The sequence below is a fragment of the Triturus cristatus genome, chromosome 3_1, assembly GCF_964204655.1.
Source record: "Triturus cristatus chromosome 3_1, aTriCri1.1, whole genome shotgun sequence".
Classification (NCBI taxonomy): domain Eukaryota; kingdom Metazoa; phylum Chordata; class Amphibia; order Caudata; family Salamandridae; genus Triturus; species Triturus cristatus.
This window is the reverse complement of record NC_140583.1, coordinates 8,951,861-8,971,243: the sequence shown is the minus strand read 5'-3', so window position 1 is coordinate 8,971,243 and position 19,383 is coordinate 8,951,861. Positions and strand designations below refer to the sequence as shown.

The 19,383-nt window shown below is 51.6% G+C and overlaps 1 protein-coding gene across 5 annotated transcripts in view; it reads left to right on the top strand.

Moving 5' to 3' along the window:
- The first annotated feature begins 335 nt into the window (after positions 1-335).
- The window catches only part of AGBL2 (AGBL carboxypeptidase 2), a 1,238,365-nt gene continuing 1,219,317 nt past the window's right edge, over positions 336-19,383 (top strand). For 3 of the 5 annotated variants that reach the window (XR_014979321.1, XR_014979320.1, XM_085646521.1), the window contains exons 1-2: positions 5,831-5,975; positions 13,906-13,969. Coding sequence is in view for 2 of the 5 variants with exons in the window: in XM_085646521.1 (XP_085502647.1) it covers positions 13,933-13,969 (37 nt within the window). In the remaining 3 variants the exon portion in view is untranslated. Of the gene's footprint in view, positions 417-5,830; positions 5,976-13,905; positions 13,970-19,383 lie in introns of those variants that run through there. The other 2 variants (XR_014979319.1, XM_085646520.1) reach the window with 1 other exon arrangement.

Here is a 19,383-nt window from a genome sequence, read left to right as displayed (position 1 = left end):
GTGTTGTGGAAAGGTGTGAGATATACACACACCTGCTCATTGAGGCGCCAGTGTCATATTGTTGTGTGTCAGTTTCCATAGTAGTGATTATGTTTGATCATATCACGTGTAAGTATATGGTTGTGGGTCATGTAATGGTAATGTAAATGTTATTGGGAATGAGATAAATAAAGTTGACTTGCTGAGTTTGTTCTTAGCAGAATTTGGACTCTATGAAATATAATAGCCCCTGTGAATGACTCGTCGGTACTTGAATGCTGGGTAATCCGGACTTGTTTTGGGTATCGTGAAACTATAGCAATCACTTTATGACATTTGAAATATTCATATCTTCGCAGCCTTGAAATCTGTGTCCCTTCCCTGATACCTGAGGCGGAGGTATGTCCCCGACGCTGGCCACAGACCTGGACCAGGAGGTACATGTGCGTGTGTTTTTTTTTTTTTCTCTCTCTCTCTCCCCCCCCCCTCTCCCTCTCCCTCTCCCTCTCTCTCTCTCTCTCTCTCTCTCTCTCTCTCTCTCTCTCTCTCTCTCTCTCTCCCTCTCTCTTCCTCCCTTACCAACTTTCTCTCTCTCTCTCTCTCTCTCTCCCTCCCTCTCTCTTCCTCCCTTACCAACTTTCTCTCTCTCTCTCTCTCCCTCCCTCTCTCTTCCTCCCTTACCAACTTTCTCTCTCTCTCTCTCTCTCCCTCCCTCCCTCTTCCTCCCTCTCTTCCTCCCTATCTCCCTTTCTCTCTCTCTTCCTCTCTCTCTCACCCCCGCTCTCGCCCTCCCTCTCTCTCTCCCTCACCCTGTCTCTCTCTCCCTCTTTCTCTTTCTCTCTCACCCCCCTCTCTCTCTCACCCCTCTCTCTCTCCCTCCCTTACCAACTTTCTCTCTCTCTCTCTCCCTCCCTCTCTCTTCCTCACTTACCAACTTTCTCTCTCTCTCTCTCTCTCTCCCTCCCTCCCTCTTCCTCCCTCTCTTCCTCCCTATCTCCCTTTCTCTCTCTCTTCCTCTCTCTCTCACCCCCGCTCTCGCCCTCCCTCTCTCTCTCTCCCTCACCCCTCCTCTCTCTCTCCCTCACCCCTCCTCTCTCTCTCTCCCCCTCACCCCTCCTCTCTCTCTCTCTCTCCCTCCCGCTCTCTCTCCCTCCCTCCCTCTTTCTCTCTCTCCCCCTCTCTTTCTCTCTCTCCCTCATCCCCTCTCTCCCTCTCCCTCCCTCGCTCCATCACCCTTCCTCTGTATCTCTCTCTCCCTCTCTTGCTCTCTCCCCCTTTCTCCCTGTCTCTCTTTCTTGCTCTCTCTCTCTCTCTCTCTCTCTCCCCCTCACTTTGTCACCATGTCTCTCTCTCTCTCCCCTTTACTTTAACACCATGTCTCTCTCTCTCTTTCTCTCTCTTCCCCTGTCTTTATCTCCATGTCTCTCTCCCTCCTCTTATTGCCATGTCTCTCTCTTTCTCTCTTCCTCTCTCTCTCCATCTCTCTCTCTCTCTCTCTCTCTCTCTCTCTCTCCCTCTCTCTCTCCCTCCCTCTCCATGTCTCTCTCTCTCTTTCTCTCTTATGACGGCACAGTCCTATATGTAACAATATTAACAATATTGCTGTGTGGTGTATGCGTTTTGTCATCATATATGATTGGTTTGATCTGTGTACACGTGATTGTGGAATGTGACGCCCTTTACGTAGAGTCATAGAATCAGTGTGGTCAGTGAGTGAGGTGTACACCCCAGATGGGGAAGTGAGCACTCTATGAATTCTGGCTGTCAGTCATTAGTGTGCTCTGGTCCTAAGATCAGTGTGCTCAGTGTATTTATCCTAAAACGGATGTGTTATGGTCGTAGGATTGGAGGTTTCTCTCAGTTAAATGTTGTTATAGGGTGCCTGGCCAGCAATGCTGCTTGGGAGTTTTACATGGAATAAAGATAGGGTTGGCCAGATGGGGGAGGAGTCGATAACAATGAAAGAGATGAGTTGGAGACCTTTAAATAATGCAGAGTAAAAAATCAAGGGAACTGTAGAGAGTGACCTGCTGTTGAGGTGCGTGGGTTGTCTGATCACAGAGCCTTCATGAGGTGCTGGTGGCAGTGTGTGAGGTGTGTTCAGTGGGGTATATTTGGGTGTGGTATCCGTGCATCTGATTGTAGAGAGGCCACACTCTGTGAGGTGGTCTGGCCCTACGATGTGTGTGTTACATATTTTAGTGATGGTTGCAGGACTGGTGGGTTCTTTGAGTTTGTTCTCCTGTAGGGAAGGCAGGCATGGTACCTATCGTAGGTATTGTCACAGCGTTGTTGCCTTTAGAGTTACGCAGGCATGCTGTTGGTGTGTTCTGCGAGTTAGACCCGTGCACCTGTTTGTAGAGAGGCCACGCTCTGTGAGGACGGTCTGGCCCTATGATTGGTGTGTTCCATATTTTATTTATGGTTGCAGGAACAGTGAGTTTTACGAGTTCGTCTCTTGCAGGGAAGGCAGGCACAGACCCTATCATAGATATGGTCACAGCGTTGTTGCCTCCAGAGTTAGGTAGGCATGCCGTTTGAGAGTGAGGGTCTGTGTTCTGTGAGGTAGTCGCATGCGTCCCTTTGTAGAGTGGCCACGCTCTGTGATTGTGGTCTGGCCCTACGATTGGTGTGTTCCATATTTTAGTTATGGTTGCAGTAACAGTGAGTTTTACGAGTTTGGTCTCTTGCAGTGAAGGCACACTCTGTAGTAGATTTGGTCACAGCAATACTCGCTCCATCTTTGGATATATTCCCAGGATGCAAACTCATTGGAGGTGGCTGCAGTGACATGAACGGGCCTTGTGCGGCCTTACCGGAAGTCATGTGCCTTTAATGGATGCATAAAAGCGCAGATACAGAGCCAGAAGCCGCAAATGACTCATTATCTCCAGAGACCGCGATAACTTGGCACATTCAATATAACAACGTATATCAAGTTTGTAACAAATGTGTAGTGAAAAGTCATATGTATATTGGACACAGAGACTATTATTATATTACATCCTTTGTAGCAACAAGTAAACTACACGTGAAACACAAAGTAATAAACTCACTAAACCCTGGGATTGAACAACATCCAGTCAGTGACTCTCATGGATCATGAATTGTCTCAGCAGTCATTTGTCTTACTTGTTCCTTAACCCGGACCCGGACTGTGTCATGCGCCACATCTTGAGAAGACCGATCGCTGTCAGAGTGGTGATGGAACCGGAGAAGGGAACCACTCCTCTCATCGCCCATCGACCCTTGATCTCCAGGAAAGACGGTAGGTCACTAGCAAAGGAGGCACAGCTTCTCTAAGCTCCTGTCACCCAGAAAAACGACCACAGATTAAATGGAAAGTGATGATGGAGTCAACGGAGCGGCGGCATCTCGAATCACATGCGCCTCAGACAAAGCATCTTAACCTCCATGAAGGACCACAGATCTCAAGCTGAGTGAAGATGGACCTGGAGAAGGGACAGCTTCTCCAAGCTCTTGTCTCTCAGGAAAACCACCACAGATTAAATGGAAAGTGATGGAGTCAACGGAGCGGCGGCATCTCGAATCACATGCGCCCAGGCAAAGCATCTTAACCTCCATGAAGGATCACAGATCTCAAGCTGAGTGAAGATGGACCTGGAGAAGGGGCAGCTTCTCTAAGCTCTTGTCTCTCAACAGCCATCGACTCTGAACACACACCTTGAATGCCCTCGAAGATGATAGGCTATTGGCTGAGTGGTGATGGATATATAAACCTAGGGGGGGTAGCTGTTCCTCAGAATGAATAGAAGGGAAAACAGGTAACATTGAACCCTGGCCTTTTGAAACACCAGTCTCCTTCCTTTGTGATTGTGCTTCCCTAGCACTCAAAGAAAATTTATTTGCCTTCAAGTCCCAACTTTTCCATCAAATACAAGGCACCAGCATGGGAAGCACTGTCGCTCCGAGCCGGGCCTGCCCATACATGGCCCATTGTGAGGAACAGCATATCGTAAACGATACCAACCCATACCGCCACAATATATCACGGTGGCGACGATATATCGACGACATAATTCTATTCTGGAGAGGGGAAGAAGAACTCTGCATCACATTCTGCGACTGGGTCAACACACTAGACCCCTTTCTCAAATTTACCAACACTAGATCTAGGCATGAGGTTCCCTTTCTCGACCTACTCATCACACCGACTAATGGCTCCCTACATACTACCAACTATAGGAAACCAACTGACAGGAACAGCTTCCTTGTTTATGACAGCCATCATCCCAGGGCACTCAGAAACAATCTCCCGGTGGGACAATTCCTCCGCCTCCGGAGAAACTGTGACACTACCATTGAATTTGATAAACAATCCACCATTCTAAAAAAAACTTATAGTCCCGCCATTACCCCAAGAGGATGGTGAGCCTAGCCCAGAAGAGAGCCAGGAACAATCCCAAGGCCGCTCTCCTAGAGACCAAACAAAAACCTAAGTCCGACATAATCACATGTGTCACCACATTCACTCCGAGTTCCAACAGGGTACAGAAAGTCATCCGGAAGCATTGGGACATGCTTAAGACAGGCACCTTCCAACCGGGACCACCACCATTATTCGCATATAGACGTACTCAGAATTTGAGGGACCACCTTGTCCACACCAGACACAAACCTCAACTCACACGTCAACCCACACTATGGACTTTACCACCTGTAGTGGGCCACTTTCCTTGTGGTTCTTGCACCGCTTTCGCCGAAACCACTGTTTCTAAACAAATTGGTTTTGGCCTCACTACACCATGGCGCCAAACAAGACACACTAATTGCAACACCAATAATTGTGTCTATACCATTCTCTGCCCCTGTAATAAGAGGTACATTGGCATGACAACCAGACCAGTCAAACTAAGGATTGGCGAACATAAAAGCACGATCAGATGTGGTAAAACTAACACCAAGTTACTGAATCATTTTGTAGAATACAAACACCTAGCTAACAGCATAAGGTGGACAATTATTGACTCTAATCCCAATTGGACTAAGAAAACCCTGTTCAGGCAAGAACAACGCTGGGTCCATATACTTAAATGCGATACAGTAGGACTCAATGATGAAATCCCTTGGGCAGAACTTATTTTCTAGCCCTGCATCCCTGGATACTCGTGGTGCCTTACCAGCACAGATACGTTCCAGCCTTTCGCTTACTCTCCCTCCATCCTCGTATTTAGAGCCATTGGACTCTGTATCGTCCTTTTTGCCACGTGACCGTTGCATCCCACACTTTATTCATCTTTTCTCTCTGTGCACTTCCCCGTATCATTCCGGGATATGCTTTACTAACCTTTGGATCGCCTATGTCACTGATATGGCGTTTTCCAGTGTGTTATCCAGCTACCTTTTTATGCACCAGCAAACTAGGCTAAGATGGCCACCCTGTAGCATCTGGCACCTCTGCCCACGATACGCGCTCCACACTCGCGTCTACACTGTTAGACCTGTCATCCCCTCCCCATCATGATGTGACTACCGGTAGTAACCGCAAACACATCACGACGGCTATCTACCACCACAGGATTGATAGTGTCTTCTTTCCTAGCGAGTATTTTGCATCGTTTTCTGATAATCAACCTCTGCCGGAGTGAGTCTTATCCCATTTTTATACTTTCTCCACATTTTCCCACTGTGTGTTTTTTTCCCCGTTCCATTAGGGTATTCATTTCTCCCCTGGACCACCAGGCTTACTGATGCCACTTTATTATTTATCTTTTTATGTACTGCTCAACTAGGCTAAGATGGCCTCCCACTAGCATCTTATTCTAACATTTAGTTCCTACTATACGCGCCTTACTTCCACGTTCACTCGATCTCCCCGCCCCGCCATGACGTGACTTCCGGAAGTATCTGCCTTCCGACCACGGCGAAAACCTTTCCAAGACAGGATATATATTGCCTCCCATCGCCGTTGCCTTTACGTTCTGGCACACGTGACGGTGGGCTAGGTTCCTATTCCTACGATCTGGCGAGCACTAGTAAGTAACAGCACGATCTGCGCGCTGATCTATATACACGGCAGACTAGCATTTCTTCTGTAGAGATGCCTCATTGTGTCCTTCCCTTCTCCGCCTTTTTCAGTTTCTCAGCCCGATTACCTTGACGGTGACGATGATTCCTTCTCTTCGATTGGAGGGGTAGGCATTTCCCTTCTGTTGTATGCGTTTCACCATCCCCCCGTCACCCCCTTCCCCCTTTTTACTTAAACATAATTATTGAGCCTACCCCATGTCTCATTATTTGAGGACCCTGTCGCCATTCACCTCTTGTCTGGGTCATTGCCTTATTCAGCACAAAGGTTTTTAACGCTTTAACCGTAATTGGCATAGCCGGTCTCCTATTTATTTCATTTTTTACTTCCTTCACCCCCTCCACTTCACGAGTTATACTCTCACTCATACAAGACACCCCATTTAATGTGCCTTTCGCTTCGGTCTGATTAATTTGTATGATCTAGTCACTGGGGTGTGTACACTTTATTTGCCGGTTGACAATTCTTCTATGAACTTCTGTCAGTATCTTACAGGTCGCTACACCGCTGCACGAGGACCTGTATATATGTCAGCACTGACATTTGCATGTTTTGTCAGTATCTTACAGGTCGCTACACCTTGCATGAGGACCTGTATATATGTCAGCACTGATATTTGCATGTTTTGTGAGCTTTTCGCGCACCATTTAGTTAATTGGCCACTTAACAGGACATGCTTTCCACCCCCAGTGTCCGTCTAACTAATGTAATTGTATACGTTTGTTTTTTATTCTTCTTAGAGTACCTTACAGCAGGTGGACGCATCTTCCTTTAATTATAAGGTGCCTTAGATTCACAGGCTCCTCCAGGAATCTTATTGTTCTTTCAACCACATCACTTTACTCTTTTTTCCACCGGTCCTGACGAAGCGCCTACGGATCCCTTAAGGACCAACATTGAGCGCGAAACATGTTGACCCTATTTTTAATTCTCAACACTATTACACCATTCCTGTGAGCAGCAGCTAGTCACACACCTGCCCTCTAGATTCTTTCCCAAGCGGTACTCCAGGATCCACTTCATTTTAACTTACTGATTGGACCCATGAATAAAAACTTTGGTTCAGGGTCCCATCTAGTGATTTTAATACACTCTGTCTCTTCTCATTTAGAGGCCCACACACACCCATGCACAACTGCGGCGACTCCTTCAAAAGATCTCCGTTAAAGACCCCTCTTGTGGGGCCCGTGAGGGACTGCAGCGCCACCCCCACGAGGAGCATCGCCCTATGATGAAGCATGACATCCGCTAGGGTGTGTGAGGGCACTAAAAACTATAGGAGAAATCCCCCTACCACTCACATTGACTTGTTCTGCCTGTGAGCTTTAATTACCAACCTGTTTTCCCTTCTATTCATTCTGAGGAACAGCTACCCCCTAGGTTTATATACTTATCTTTGTGGGAGCATGGGTACTGGACCTCCTACCTCCTACCTCCTATCGCTACTCCCGGTCCCCAATTCTTCCTGTGTTGATGAGTGGTGATGGAAGCATGATAGGACAGCGTCTCGAAGCAGTGGTATTCCAGGAAAAGCACCACAGATTAAAAGCTAAGTGATGATGGAATAGGAGGAGAGAAAGCATCTCCCTCAAACAAAGTATGTTGAATTCCATGAAGTACCACTTATTACACCGAGTGGTACTGGTACTGGTACTGGAGAAGGGACAGCTCTTTCACTGCCCGTTGACTGCACCAGGCACACACCTGGAGCTCTGTGAGAGACCATTGATCACTTGCAGTGTGAGGGTGGATTGATGATGGGCAGCTAAGATTGGATTTTACGGAAAGTCCTGTTTCTCACATCCATCTGTGTAATAAAATCAAAGGCTTTACTACACGTTACATGGGAAAGTCATGTATTACAGGAAACAAATGTTCAGTGTGACATCTCTCAAACCTCTTGGCAGCAGCTGAGGCTGTATACTGTTCTTTGGTTACTCTAAATTAGTAAAAGTAAATTCATCAGAACCAACAGCTGATATGAACTACTCCTGCCATCTACCACAAGCTAAAAATACTTTACATAATATTAGAGCTCTCTACATGAATGATGATGTCAAAATGCCTACGAAAATTCAAAGCTCTACGTCCTCGCCCTCAGCGCCCTCATCTTAGGAGTTACAGCTGTCCCTGTGCTCTGATCTCTCACTTTTGTAGTCACAACCATAGCCCAGGACTTTTATCCTACTTCTGCTTCTCCACGGTCACTGGCTGCTCCCTGGGGCTCACCTACTCCTGCTTCTCCACTGTCACAGGCTGCTGCCTGGGGCTCACCTACTCCTGCTTCTCCACTGTCACTGGCTTCCTGGGGCTCACCTACTTCTGCTTCTCCACGGTCACTGGCTGCTCCCTGGGGCTCACCTACTCCTGCTTCTCCACTGTCACAGGCTGCTGCCTGGGGCTCAGCCACTGCTGCTTCTCCACTGTCACCGGCTGCTGCCTGGGGCTCGCTGACTCCTGCTTCTCCACTGTCACCAGCTGCTGCCTGGGGCTCACTTACTCCTGCTTCTCCACTGTCACGGGCTGCCCCCTGAGGCTCACCCACTCCTGCTTCTCCACTGTCACAGGCTGCTTCCTGGGGCTCACTTACTCCTGCTTCTCCAGTGTTACCGGCTGCTCCCTGGGTCTCACCTACTCCTGCTTCTCCAGTGTCACCGGCTGCTCCCTGGGGCTCACCTACTCCTGCTTCTCCACTGTGCATTTATCACCCCGAGTGGGACGGGTATGCTCAGACGTGAGTCCTGTGCTCTCCATGCCACTGGAATCAAGCTATCCTACTGAAGAGGGATGAAACCCCGAAACCGGTCCTAGGATGCTTGTTTCCGGTCCAGGGAGGACCTGGCTTGGCAGTTCGGGCTGGACTGTTCCCATGAGGCACAGGGTCAAGTCTGATTTGCATATGGCCAGGTCTAAACTGGGGTGGCATGGTGAGCAAAAGAATGATGGATTTAACCCAGATATCTTGACTGGGGGTGAATGTTTTGATTTGTTCTGCATTCCATCCATGAATAGTTCTTTTTGCATTTATCACCCCGAGTGGGACGGGTATGCTCAGACGTGAGTCCCGTGCTCTCCATGCCACTGGAATCAAGCTATCCTGGCTAAAGAGGGGTGACACCCCGAAACCGATCCTGGGATGCTTGTTTCCGGGCCTGGGATGTCCTGGCTTGGCAGTTCGGGCTGGACTGTTCCCATGAGGCACAGGGTCAAGACTGCTGCTTCTCCACTGTCACCGGCTGCTGACTGGGGCTCACCTACTCCTGCTTCTCCACTGGTATGGGCTGCTGCCTGGGGCTCACCCACTGCTGCTTCTCCACTGTCACAGGCTGCTGCCTGGGGCTCACCTACTCCTGCTTCTCCACTGTCACCGGCTGGTCCCTGGGGCTCACCTACTCCTGCTTCTCCACTGGTATGGGCTGCTGCCTGGGGCTCTCCCACTCCTGCTTCCCCACTGTCACCGGCTGCTCCCTGGCGCTCACCTACTCCTGCTTCTCACTGGTATGGGCTGCTGCCTGGGGCTCACCCACTGCTGCTTCTCCACTGTCAATGGCTGCTGCCTGGGGCTCACCTACTCCTGCTTCTCCACTGGTATTGGCTGCTGCCTGGGGCTCTCCCACTCCTGCTTCCCCACTGTCACCGGCTTCTCCCTGGGGCTAACCTACTCCTGCTTCTCACTGGTATGGGCTGCTGCCTGGGGCTCACCCACTGCTGCTTCTCCACTGTCACCGGCTGCTGCCTTGGGCTCACCTACTCCTGCTTCTCCAGTATCACAGGCTGCTGCCTGGGGCTCACCTAATCCTGTTTCTCCACTGTCACAGGCTGCTGCCTGGGGCTCACTTACTCCCGCTTCTCCACTATCACTGGCTGCTGCCTGGGGCTTACTTCTGTTTCTGCACTGTCACGGGCTGCCTGGGGCTCACCTACTCCTGCTTCTCCACTGTCACAGGCTGCTGCCTAGGGCTGCACCTACTTCTGCTTCTCCAGTGTCACCAGCTGCTGCCTGGGGCTCACTTACTCCTGCTTCTCCAGTGTCGCCGGCAGCTGCCTGGGGCTCACCCACTCCTGCTTCTACACTGTCATGGGCTGCCTGGGGCTCACCTACTCCTGCTTCTCCACTGTCACTGGCTTCCTGGGGCTCACCTACTCCTGCTTCTCCACTGTCACTGGCTCCCTGGGGATCACCCACTCCTGCTTCTCTACTGTCACCGGCTGCTGCCTGGTGCTCGGCCACTGCTTCTTCTCCTCTATCACTGGCTGCTGCCTGGGGCTCACTTACTCCTGCTTCTCCATTGTCACCGGCTGCTGCCTGGGGCTCACTTACTCCTGCTTCTCTACTGTCACGGGTTGCTGCCTGGCGCTCGCCAACTACTGCTTCTCTGCTGTCACCGGCTGCTGCCTGGGGCTCACTTACTCCTGCTTCTCCACTGTCACTGGCTGCTGCCTGGGGCTGATCCACTCCTGCTTCTCCATTGTCACGGGCTGTTGCCTTGGGCTCGCCAACTACTGCTTCACCAGTGTCACGGGCTACAGCCTGGGGCTCACTTACTCCTGCTTCTTCACTGTCACGGGCTGCTGTCTGAGGCTCACCCACTCCTGCTTTTCCACTGTCAAGGGCTACTGCCTGGGGCTCGCCAACTACTGCTTCTCCAGTGTCACGGGCTGCTGCCTGGGGCCCACTTACTCCTGCTTCTTCACTGTCACGGGCTGCTGCCTGGGGCTCACCCACTGCTGCTTCTTCACTGTCACGGGCTGCTGCCTGGGACTCACCCACTACTGCTTCTCCACTGTCACCGGCTGCTGCCTGGGGCTCGCCGACTCCTGCTTCTCCACAATAATTGGTTGCTGTCTGGGGCTCACCTACTTCTATTCCTCCACTATCATTGGCTGCTGCCTGGGGCTCACCTACTTCTGCTCAGTTTGAACCAACAGTATTCCCTGTACGTACAATCCTTGTGTTTCGAAGTACACAATAAAAAGCTTCCAAAGGCACCCCTATGGCCCAGAGCACCATGGTGATAGCAGTTGTTTCAGAAGTGCAAATGAAAGGATAGGAAACCTCAAGTTTATTGGATAGTTTATTTTGTCGTCCAATATTACAGCTGCCTCAACAGAGATCACACATTAAAAGATCCATTACAATAGATTAGTTGAAAGACAATTGCCCTATTTCCAATCCACTTATAATAGGACTATGAAGTTTTGTGCAGTGGTTAATATACCTGCAGGATTTTATAGTTTTGAGTTTAGAAGAAGCTGAGAAAAAGAGCTGTCTAACCTCATCAGTGCGTTCCTCCATCATTTTCAGAACTATCCCCAATGTTTTTGTTGCCAAGAGGGCAAGCAGAGAGCAGTTAAATTTAATATGCTGCAAAATACCTTAAGACATAAGGACATGTTGTCTTAAATACAAATTCTTTAACCACACACAGTTGAATTCTCTGCTAAATTTAAGTCGTAGGTTTCGAGATTTTATGTTGGCGGAACTAGATAATTAGTTTGAGAGCCTTCCTTATTTCTATGGTTAAAGAGTGCTGGGTCAGAGGTGGCATTAGGGGACGAGAAGCTGAGTATGCCAAGAAGGGTGGGGGGGATGGAGGGAGGGAGGTTGTGTGTGTGTGTGTGTGGTTGTGTGTGTTGTGTGTGCGGTTGTGTATGTGGTTGTGTGTGTGTGATTGTGTGTGTGGTTGTATGTGTAGTTGTGTGTGTGGTTGTGTGTGGTTGTGTGTGTGGTTGTGTGTGTGGTTGTGTGTTTGGTTGTATGTGTGGTTGTGTGTGTGTGTGGTTGTGTGTGTGTGGGTGTGGTTGTGTGTGTGGTTCTGGTTGTGTGGGTGTGGTTGTGTGTGTATGGTTGTGGGTGTGGTTGTGTGGTTGTGTGTGGTTGAGTGTGTGGTTGTGTGTGGTTGTGTGGTTGTGTGTGTGTGATTGTGTGTGTGGTTGTGTGTGTGGTTGTGTGTGTGGTTGTGTGTTTGGTTGTGGTTGTGTGTGTGTGGTTGTGGTTGTGTGTGTGTGTAGTTGTGGGTGTGGTTGTGTGTGTGGTTGTGTGTGTGGTTGTGTGTGGTTGTGTGTGTGGTTGTGTGTGCGATTGTGTGTGTGGTTGTGTGTGTGGTTGTGTGTGTGTGGTTGTGTGGTTGTGTGTGTTGTGTGTGTTGTGTGTGTGGTTGTAGTTGTGTGTGTGGTTGTGTGTGTGTGGTTGTGTGTGTGTGGTTGTGGGTGTGTGTGGTTGTGGTTGTGTGTGTGTGGTTGTGGGTGTGGTTGTGTATGTGGTTGTGTGTGTGTGGTTGTTTGTGTGGTTGTGGTTGTGTGTGTGTGTGGTTGAGTGTGGTTCTGTCTGGTTGTGTGTGTGGTTGTGTGTATGGTTGTGGTTGTATGTGGGGTTGTGTGTGTGGTTGTTGTGTGTGTGTGTGTGGTTGTGTGTGTGTGGTTGTATGTGGTTGTGTGTGGTTGGGTGTGTGGTTGTGTGTGTGGTTGTGTGTGTGTGGTTGTGTATGTGGTTGTGGTTGTCTGTGTGGTTGTGCGTGGTTGTGTGTGTGTATGGTTTTGTGTGTGTGGTTGTGTGTGTGGTTGTGTGTGTTGTGTGTATGATTGTGGTTGTGTGTGTGGTTGTAGTTGTATGTGTGAATGTGTGTGTGTGTGGTTGTGTGTGGTTGTGTGTGTATGTGGTTGTGGGTGTGTGTGGTTGTGGTTGTGTGTGGGGTTGTGGGTGTGGTTGTGTGTGTGGTTGTGTGTGTGTGGTTGTGGTTGTGTGTGTGGTTGTGTATGTGGTTTTGTGTGTGTGTGGTTGTGTGTGGTTGTGTCTGGTTGTGTGTGTGGTTGTGGTTGTATGTGTGGTTGTGTAGTTGGGTGTGGTTGTGTGTGTGTGTATTTGTGTGTGTGGTTATGCGTGTGGTTGTGCGTGTGGTTGTGTGTGGGGTTGTGTGTATGTGTGGTTGTGTGTATGTGTGGTTGTGTGTGTGTGATTGTGTATGTGGTTGTGTGTGTGGTTGTGTGTGTGGTTGTGTATTTGGTTGTATGTGTGGTTGTGTTTGTGTATGTGATTGTGTGTGTGGTTGTGTGTGTGGTTATGTGTTTGGTTGTATGTGTGGTTGTGGTTGTGTGTGTGTGGTTGTGTGTGTGTGGTTTTGTGGTTGTGGGTGTGGTTGTGGGTGTGGTTGTGTGTGGTTGTGTGTGGTTGTGTGTGGTTGGGTGTGTGGGTGTGGGTGTGTGTGGGTGTGGTTGTGTGTGTGGTTGTGTGTGTGTGGTTGTGTGTGTGTGTGTGGTTGTGTTGTGTGTGTGGCTGTGGTTGTGTGTGTGGTTGTGGTTGTATGTGTGGTTGTGTGTGGTTGTGGTTGTGTGTGTGTGGTTGTGGGTATGTGTGGTTGTGTGTGGTTGTGGGTGTGGTTATGTGTGTGGTTGTGTGTGTGGTTGTTTGTGTGGTTGTGTGTGTGTGTGGTTGTGGTTGTGTGGGTGGTTGTGTGTGTGTGTGTGGTTGGGTGTGGTTGTGTCTGGTTGTGTGTGTGGTTGTGTGTATGGTTGTGGTTGTATGTGTGGTTGTGTGGTTGGGTGCGGTTGTGTGTGTGTGTGGATGTGTGGTTGTATGGGTTGTGTGTGGTTGTGTGTGTGGTTTTGTGTGTGGGGTTGTGTGTGTGGTTTTGTGTGTGTGGTTGTGTGTGTGGTTGTGTGTGTTTGGTTGTGTGTGGTTGTGTGTGGTTGTGGTTGTGTGTGTGTGTGGTTGTGTGTGTGTGGTTGTGTGTGGTTGTGTGTGTGTGGTTGTGTGTGATTGTGTGAGTGGTTGTGTGTGTGTGTGGTTGTGTGTGTGTGTGAGATGGGAGGCATTTATTGATGGCTTCCTTTCTGATCAACTGACTAACAAGTAACAAGCACAACTGTTTCTTGCTCAGGTGATCACCGACCCCTATGACAGCTTCATGCGCAACCACCTGCAATATTACGGCTATTTCAAAGGTAGGCTTGGCATGTCTTTTACACAGTACATCTGAATCTGCAACCACAGTCTCTGGTTTTTATGTGTTAATGTCACAATTGTTCCTTCTATGATGGATTCATGTTTGGCACGTCACTTCTTCGTCTCACCTCTGACTCAAAGTCTGTCTTCCGGACTTTCTTGAGCCATCTTGCTCTCATTACCCTGTCTTGTTCTCATTACCCTGTCTTGCTCTCATTACCCTGTCTTGCTCTCATTATCCTGTCTTGCACTCATTACCCTGTCTTGCTCTCGTTACCCTGCCTTGCTCTTGTTACCCTGCCTTGCTCTCATTGCTCTGCCCTGCTATCTTTACCCTTCCTTGCTATCATTATTCTGCCTTGCTCTCAATACTCTGCCTTGCTCTCACTTCTCTGCCTTGCTCTCACTTCTCTGCCTTGCTATCACTCCTCTGCCTTCTCTCACTCCTCTGCCTTGCTCTCACTCCTCTCCCTTGCTCTCACTTCTCTGCCTTGCTCTCACTGCTCAGCCTTGCTCTCATTGCTCTGCTGCACTGCTCTCATTGCTCTGCTACCCTGCTCTCATTTCTCTGCTGCCCTGCTCTCATTTCTCTGCTGCCCTGCTCTCATTTCTCTGCTGCCCTGCTCTCATTGCTCTTCTGCCCTGCTCTCATTGCTCTGCTGCCCTGCTCTCATTGCTCTGCCCTGCTCTCATTGCTCTGCCCTGCTCTCATCGATCTGCCTTGCCCTCATCGCTCTGCCTTACCATCAATACCTTGCCTTGCTCTCATCGCTCTGCTTGCTCTCATTGCTCTGCCTTGCTCTCATCGCTCTGCCTTGCTCTCATTACTCTGCTTTGCTCTCATCACTCTGTCTTGCTCTCATTACTCTGCCCTGCTCTCATTACTCTGCCTTGCTCTCATTAATCTGCCTTACTCTCAATACCTTGCCTTGCTCTCATTGCTCTGCCTTGCTCTCATTACTCTGCCCTGCTCTCATTGCTCTGCCTTGCTCTCATGACTCTGCCCTGCTCTCATTGCTCTGCCTTGCTCTCATTACTCTGCCCTGCTCTCATTGCTCTGTCTTGCTCTCATTACTCTGCCCTGCTCTCATCAATCTGCCTTACTCTCAATACCTTGCCTTGCTCTCATTGCTCTGCCTTGCTCTCATTACTCTGCCCTGCTCTCATTGCTCTGCCTTGCTCTCATTACTCTGCCCTGCTCTCATTGCTCTGCCTTGCTCTCATTACTCTGCCCTGCTCTCATTGCTCTGCCTTGCTCTCATTACTCTGCCCTGCTCTCATTGCTCTGCCTTGCTCCCATTGCTCTGCCCTGCTCTCATTGCTCTGCCCTGCTCTCATTGCATTGCCTTGCTCTCATCGCTCTGCCTTGCTTTCATCGATCTGCCTTGCTCTCATCGCTCTGCCTTACTCTCAATACCTTGCCTTCTTCTCATCGCTCTGCCTTGCTCTGCCCTGCTCTCATTGCTCTGCCTTGCTCTCATTACTCTGCCCTGCTCTCATTGCTCTGCCTTTCTCTCATTGCTCTGTGTTGCTTTCATTGTTACTCTTTGCTCTCATTACTCTGCCTTGCTCTCATCAATCTGCCTTACTCTCAATACCTTGCCTTGCTCTCATTGCTCTGCCTTGCTCCCATTGCTCTGCCCTGCTCTCATTGCTCTGCCCTGCTCTCATTGCTCTGCCCTGCTCTCATTGCCTTGCTCTCATCGCTCTGCCTTGCTTTTATCGATCTGCCTTGCTCTCATCGCTCTGCCTTACTCTCAATACCTTGCCTTGTTCTCATCACTCTGCCTTGCTCTCATTACTCTGCCCTGCTCTCATTGCTCTGCCTTGCTCTCATTACTCTGCCCTGCTCTCATTGCTCTGCCTTTCTCTCATTACTCTGCCCTGCTCTCATTGCTCTACCTTGTTCTCATTACTCTGCCCTGCTCTCATTGCTCTGCCTTTCTCTCATTGCTCTGCGTTGCTCTCATTGTTACTCTTTGCTCTCATTACTCTGCCTTGCTCTCATTACCATGCCTTGCTCTCATTACTCTGCGCACTGATGACATATTTCATCTGCGGAGTGTTGATGTAAAGCACGCCTATCGGGAACAATCCAGAACAAAGAGCCTGGTTTGTAAGTGTAGATCCACATTGTGAGTATGCAGTAGAGACCCCCTGTTGGACCCGGCCTCGTGGCGTGGTCCTTAACCACCTGGATTGTGGCCGTTCCCCGCCCCGGCCTTCACGGGCCACCCGTCTGAACTGCACCAAGGCCCTTCACCCGGAACTGCACGTGGTCGCATGCTCCTCGTGGCTCCGCCATCTTGTTGGCATCCACGTCACACCGTGCACCAGCCGGCGCGACCCCGCTCAACCCGGCCTCGACCCCAGCGAAGCCCCGACATCGAGGCACCACGAACTGGCCAGGGGGTGCCGCAGGAACCATTCATCGCCCCCGGCGGAGGACGGTATCAATGGGACCCCCAACTGTCCTCCCCTCTCGAGGTGTGATCGCCCTGCAACTCCCATGGGCCTGGCGCCTCTCCTGCTGGGCGTCTGGCCACCTCCACCCGGCCACTCCACCCCCTCGGGCGCATAGGTCCGGACATCGAAGGGCTCCAGACCTATATCTGGGGCGACCCCACCACAGCTCGGCAGTTGTATCCCGGAGTCGAGAGCCCTGCTGATCGAATCGCGGCTGACCCTACGGAGAAGAACTCTTGTCGGAAACATCACGAGCCCTGCTGACTGCGTCGCGGCTCCCTCTTGTGAACCCTTTCTGAACCACCTGGAACATCGGAGCCCTGCAGACGCTGTCGCGGCCCAACCTCGCTGAAACCTTCCTCGGAGCCCTGCTGACGACGTCGCGGCTCGAGCTGAGCAGAAACCATCTTGAGAGCCCTGCTGATTGAATCGCGGCTCTCCACGAACTGCACGCCAGAGCCCTGCTGACGTCGTCGCGGCTCGACCCCTCCGAGATCGGAGGTCCTCCAGCTTGAGGATAAGAACTGGGCCCCAGGTACCCTCGTACCACATTCCTGCCAAAGACTGTCCCGCTACCCCTACCCTTCCAAAGAGACATTGAGACTTCTGGTGGATCCCTCGATCCCTTCGTGTAAATATTGAACTCGTAACCTTGTATTGATGATAAAGAATTGCTTGTCTTGAGACAACCTCCTTGAGTCCGGTGTGGTGGTGTTACTGTGCTAGTACGTGATAGGAGAAGGATCTCTCAGGAGGCTTCTCGGCAGCGCTCGGCTACTTCGTGCAGTGAGAGGGCCCCCCCCCTTGGTGGTCTCACCGACTCCTCGGGGTCCGCCTTCCAACATTTGGTGGCCAGCGACGGGATCCGAGCCGAACGCAGTACGTACCAGCCAGTACCCACTAGCTACCCATCCAAACGAATAGCATCATGAGCAGCCAGGAAAACAACGCGACAATGGAGTTCCAGCCCGAACGGCTGGAAGAATATACGCACAAAGAATTAAAACAGTTCTGCAGAGACAAAGGCATTGCAACCACCAGCCTCGGTACCAAGGAAGAGATGCAGAAAGCTCTGAGGGCATGGGTGGAGGCCGGGGCAGGCCCCTCCCAGGAAGAAGGGCCCTTGCCCCTGACGGAGACCACAGCAACCGCACTGACCCCGGCAACCGGAGGAAGAAAGAGCCTAGAAACCGGCCTCTCCGAAGAAGAAATACGAGAGCGGGAAAAGGTCCGGAGCCACGAGCTGGAGCTCGCCCGACTGCGACTGGACGGCGAACTCCAGCTGGCAGAAAAGAAACTGGCCCTCGAGCAGCTACGCCTTCAAGAAGAGATAGAAGAGAAGAGACGACACCGGGAGTTGGAGGAAAAGAAACTAACTCTTGAGCACGAGCGCAGTCTCAAGGAGCTCGAGATCAAGGCCAAGAACGGAGGGACCAACACCCCCAGTACTAGAGACACTCTACCGCCTCCCGAGGCCAAGGTACATATCCCGAAGGAGGTCGTCAAGGAGTATTACAAGAATGACGATATCCAACAATGGTTCAAGGCCTACGAGGTGGCCATGACCTCCCATCGAGTGCCCCGAAAAGACTGGGGCGCAGGCCTGTGGGGGCGATTCCTGAACGAAGGGCGGGACACGCTGCTCCAGCTACCGGAGGAGGTGATGACCTCCTACGATCACATGAAGGAGGCCCTGCTCACCCGCTACGGGCTAACAGCGGAGATGTACCGCCAGCGGTTCCGAGACTGCAAGAAAATCCCGGGTACCACATGGGTGGAATATGTGGACTTTTTCAGTCGGGCCCTAGAAGGGTGGATCAAAGGCAGCAAAGTAACCACCTACGGGCAGCTGGTCGACCTCATCGTGTGGGAACATCTTTCCAACAATTGCTTCGTGGAACTGAGACAGCACCTCCTCGACAGCAAAATGACCGACCCGCGAAAACTTGCCGTAGAGGCCGATCGATGGGTCAACTCCCGGGTCCCCCGGAGCTCAATGGGGGAGTACCAGAGGAACCCCAACGGACCCCCACGCCAGCGCGGTGGGGGGGGAGGGCCGAACAGGAACCGAGACCCTCCCGCTGGGGCCCCCAGGAGCCCCCCTCGAGGGCCACCGCAGCCACATCTCTCCCCGAGCCTAGCGCGAAGGGTGGGCCCGGCCCGACCCGGACCACGGCCACCAGTGACCTGCTATGGCTGCCAACAAACCGGACACTTTGCCAGCGACCCGGCCTGCCCTCTGAACCGAAGAAACGGGGCCAGCGGGCCCCCGCCCCGGCAGCTGACAGCCGCCGCCTTGGGGGGAGGAGAAGAGGAAGAAGAGGCCCTCGACCGAGAAAACACTGAGTGGGAGCCGGCAGCCATGTCCCTGGTCTGCCTGGGTAGCCGGGAGATGGTACCCTGCACCCCCATCCCAACCAACACCCAGAAGTACCGGCAGCAGGTCACGGTCAACGGACAACGGGCCGAAGCCCTTCGCGACACCGGCGCCAGTATCACCGCTGTCCGCTGCCACCTGGTGACCCCTGAACAGATTCTACCGAATGTGCTGTGCCCTGTACGGACGGCCGACAACAGTGAAAGCCTATGCCAGATGGCCCTGGTCCCCTTCGAGTGGGGAGGGGTGACGGGCCTGCTGAAGGTGACAGTGCGCGACGACGCCCCGGTCGACTGCCTCCTGGGGAACGACTTGGAGAGTTCTCCCTGGGCTCAAGTAGAACGACGAGAGCACCTCCGAATGTTGGGACTGGCTGATTGGGCCTGCGCCATCACCCGGTCCATGACCGCCCAGGCCCCCCGCTCATCCTCGACCTCCGGGACCGCCCGACCCGAGGGGCTCACACCCCCTCCCGCCAGCAGCGAGGAGGAGGCGGACACCGACCCTGGGTCCAGCGAATCCTCCCCCGAAGAGATGGCTTCTCCGAGCGCCCTGCCAGAGCTGACGCAA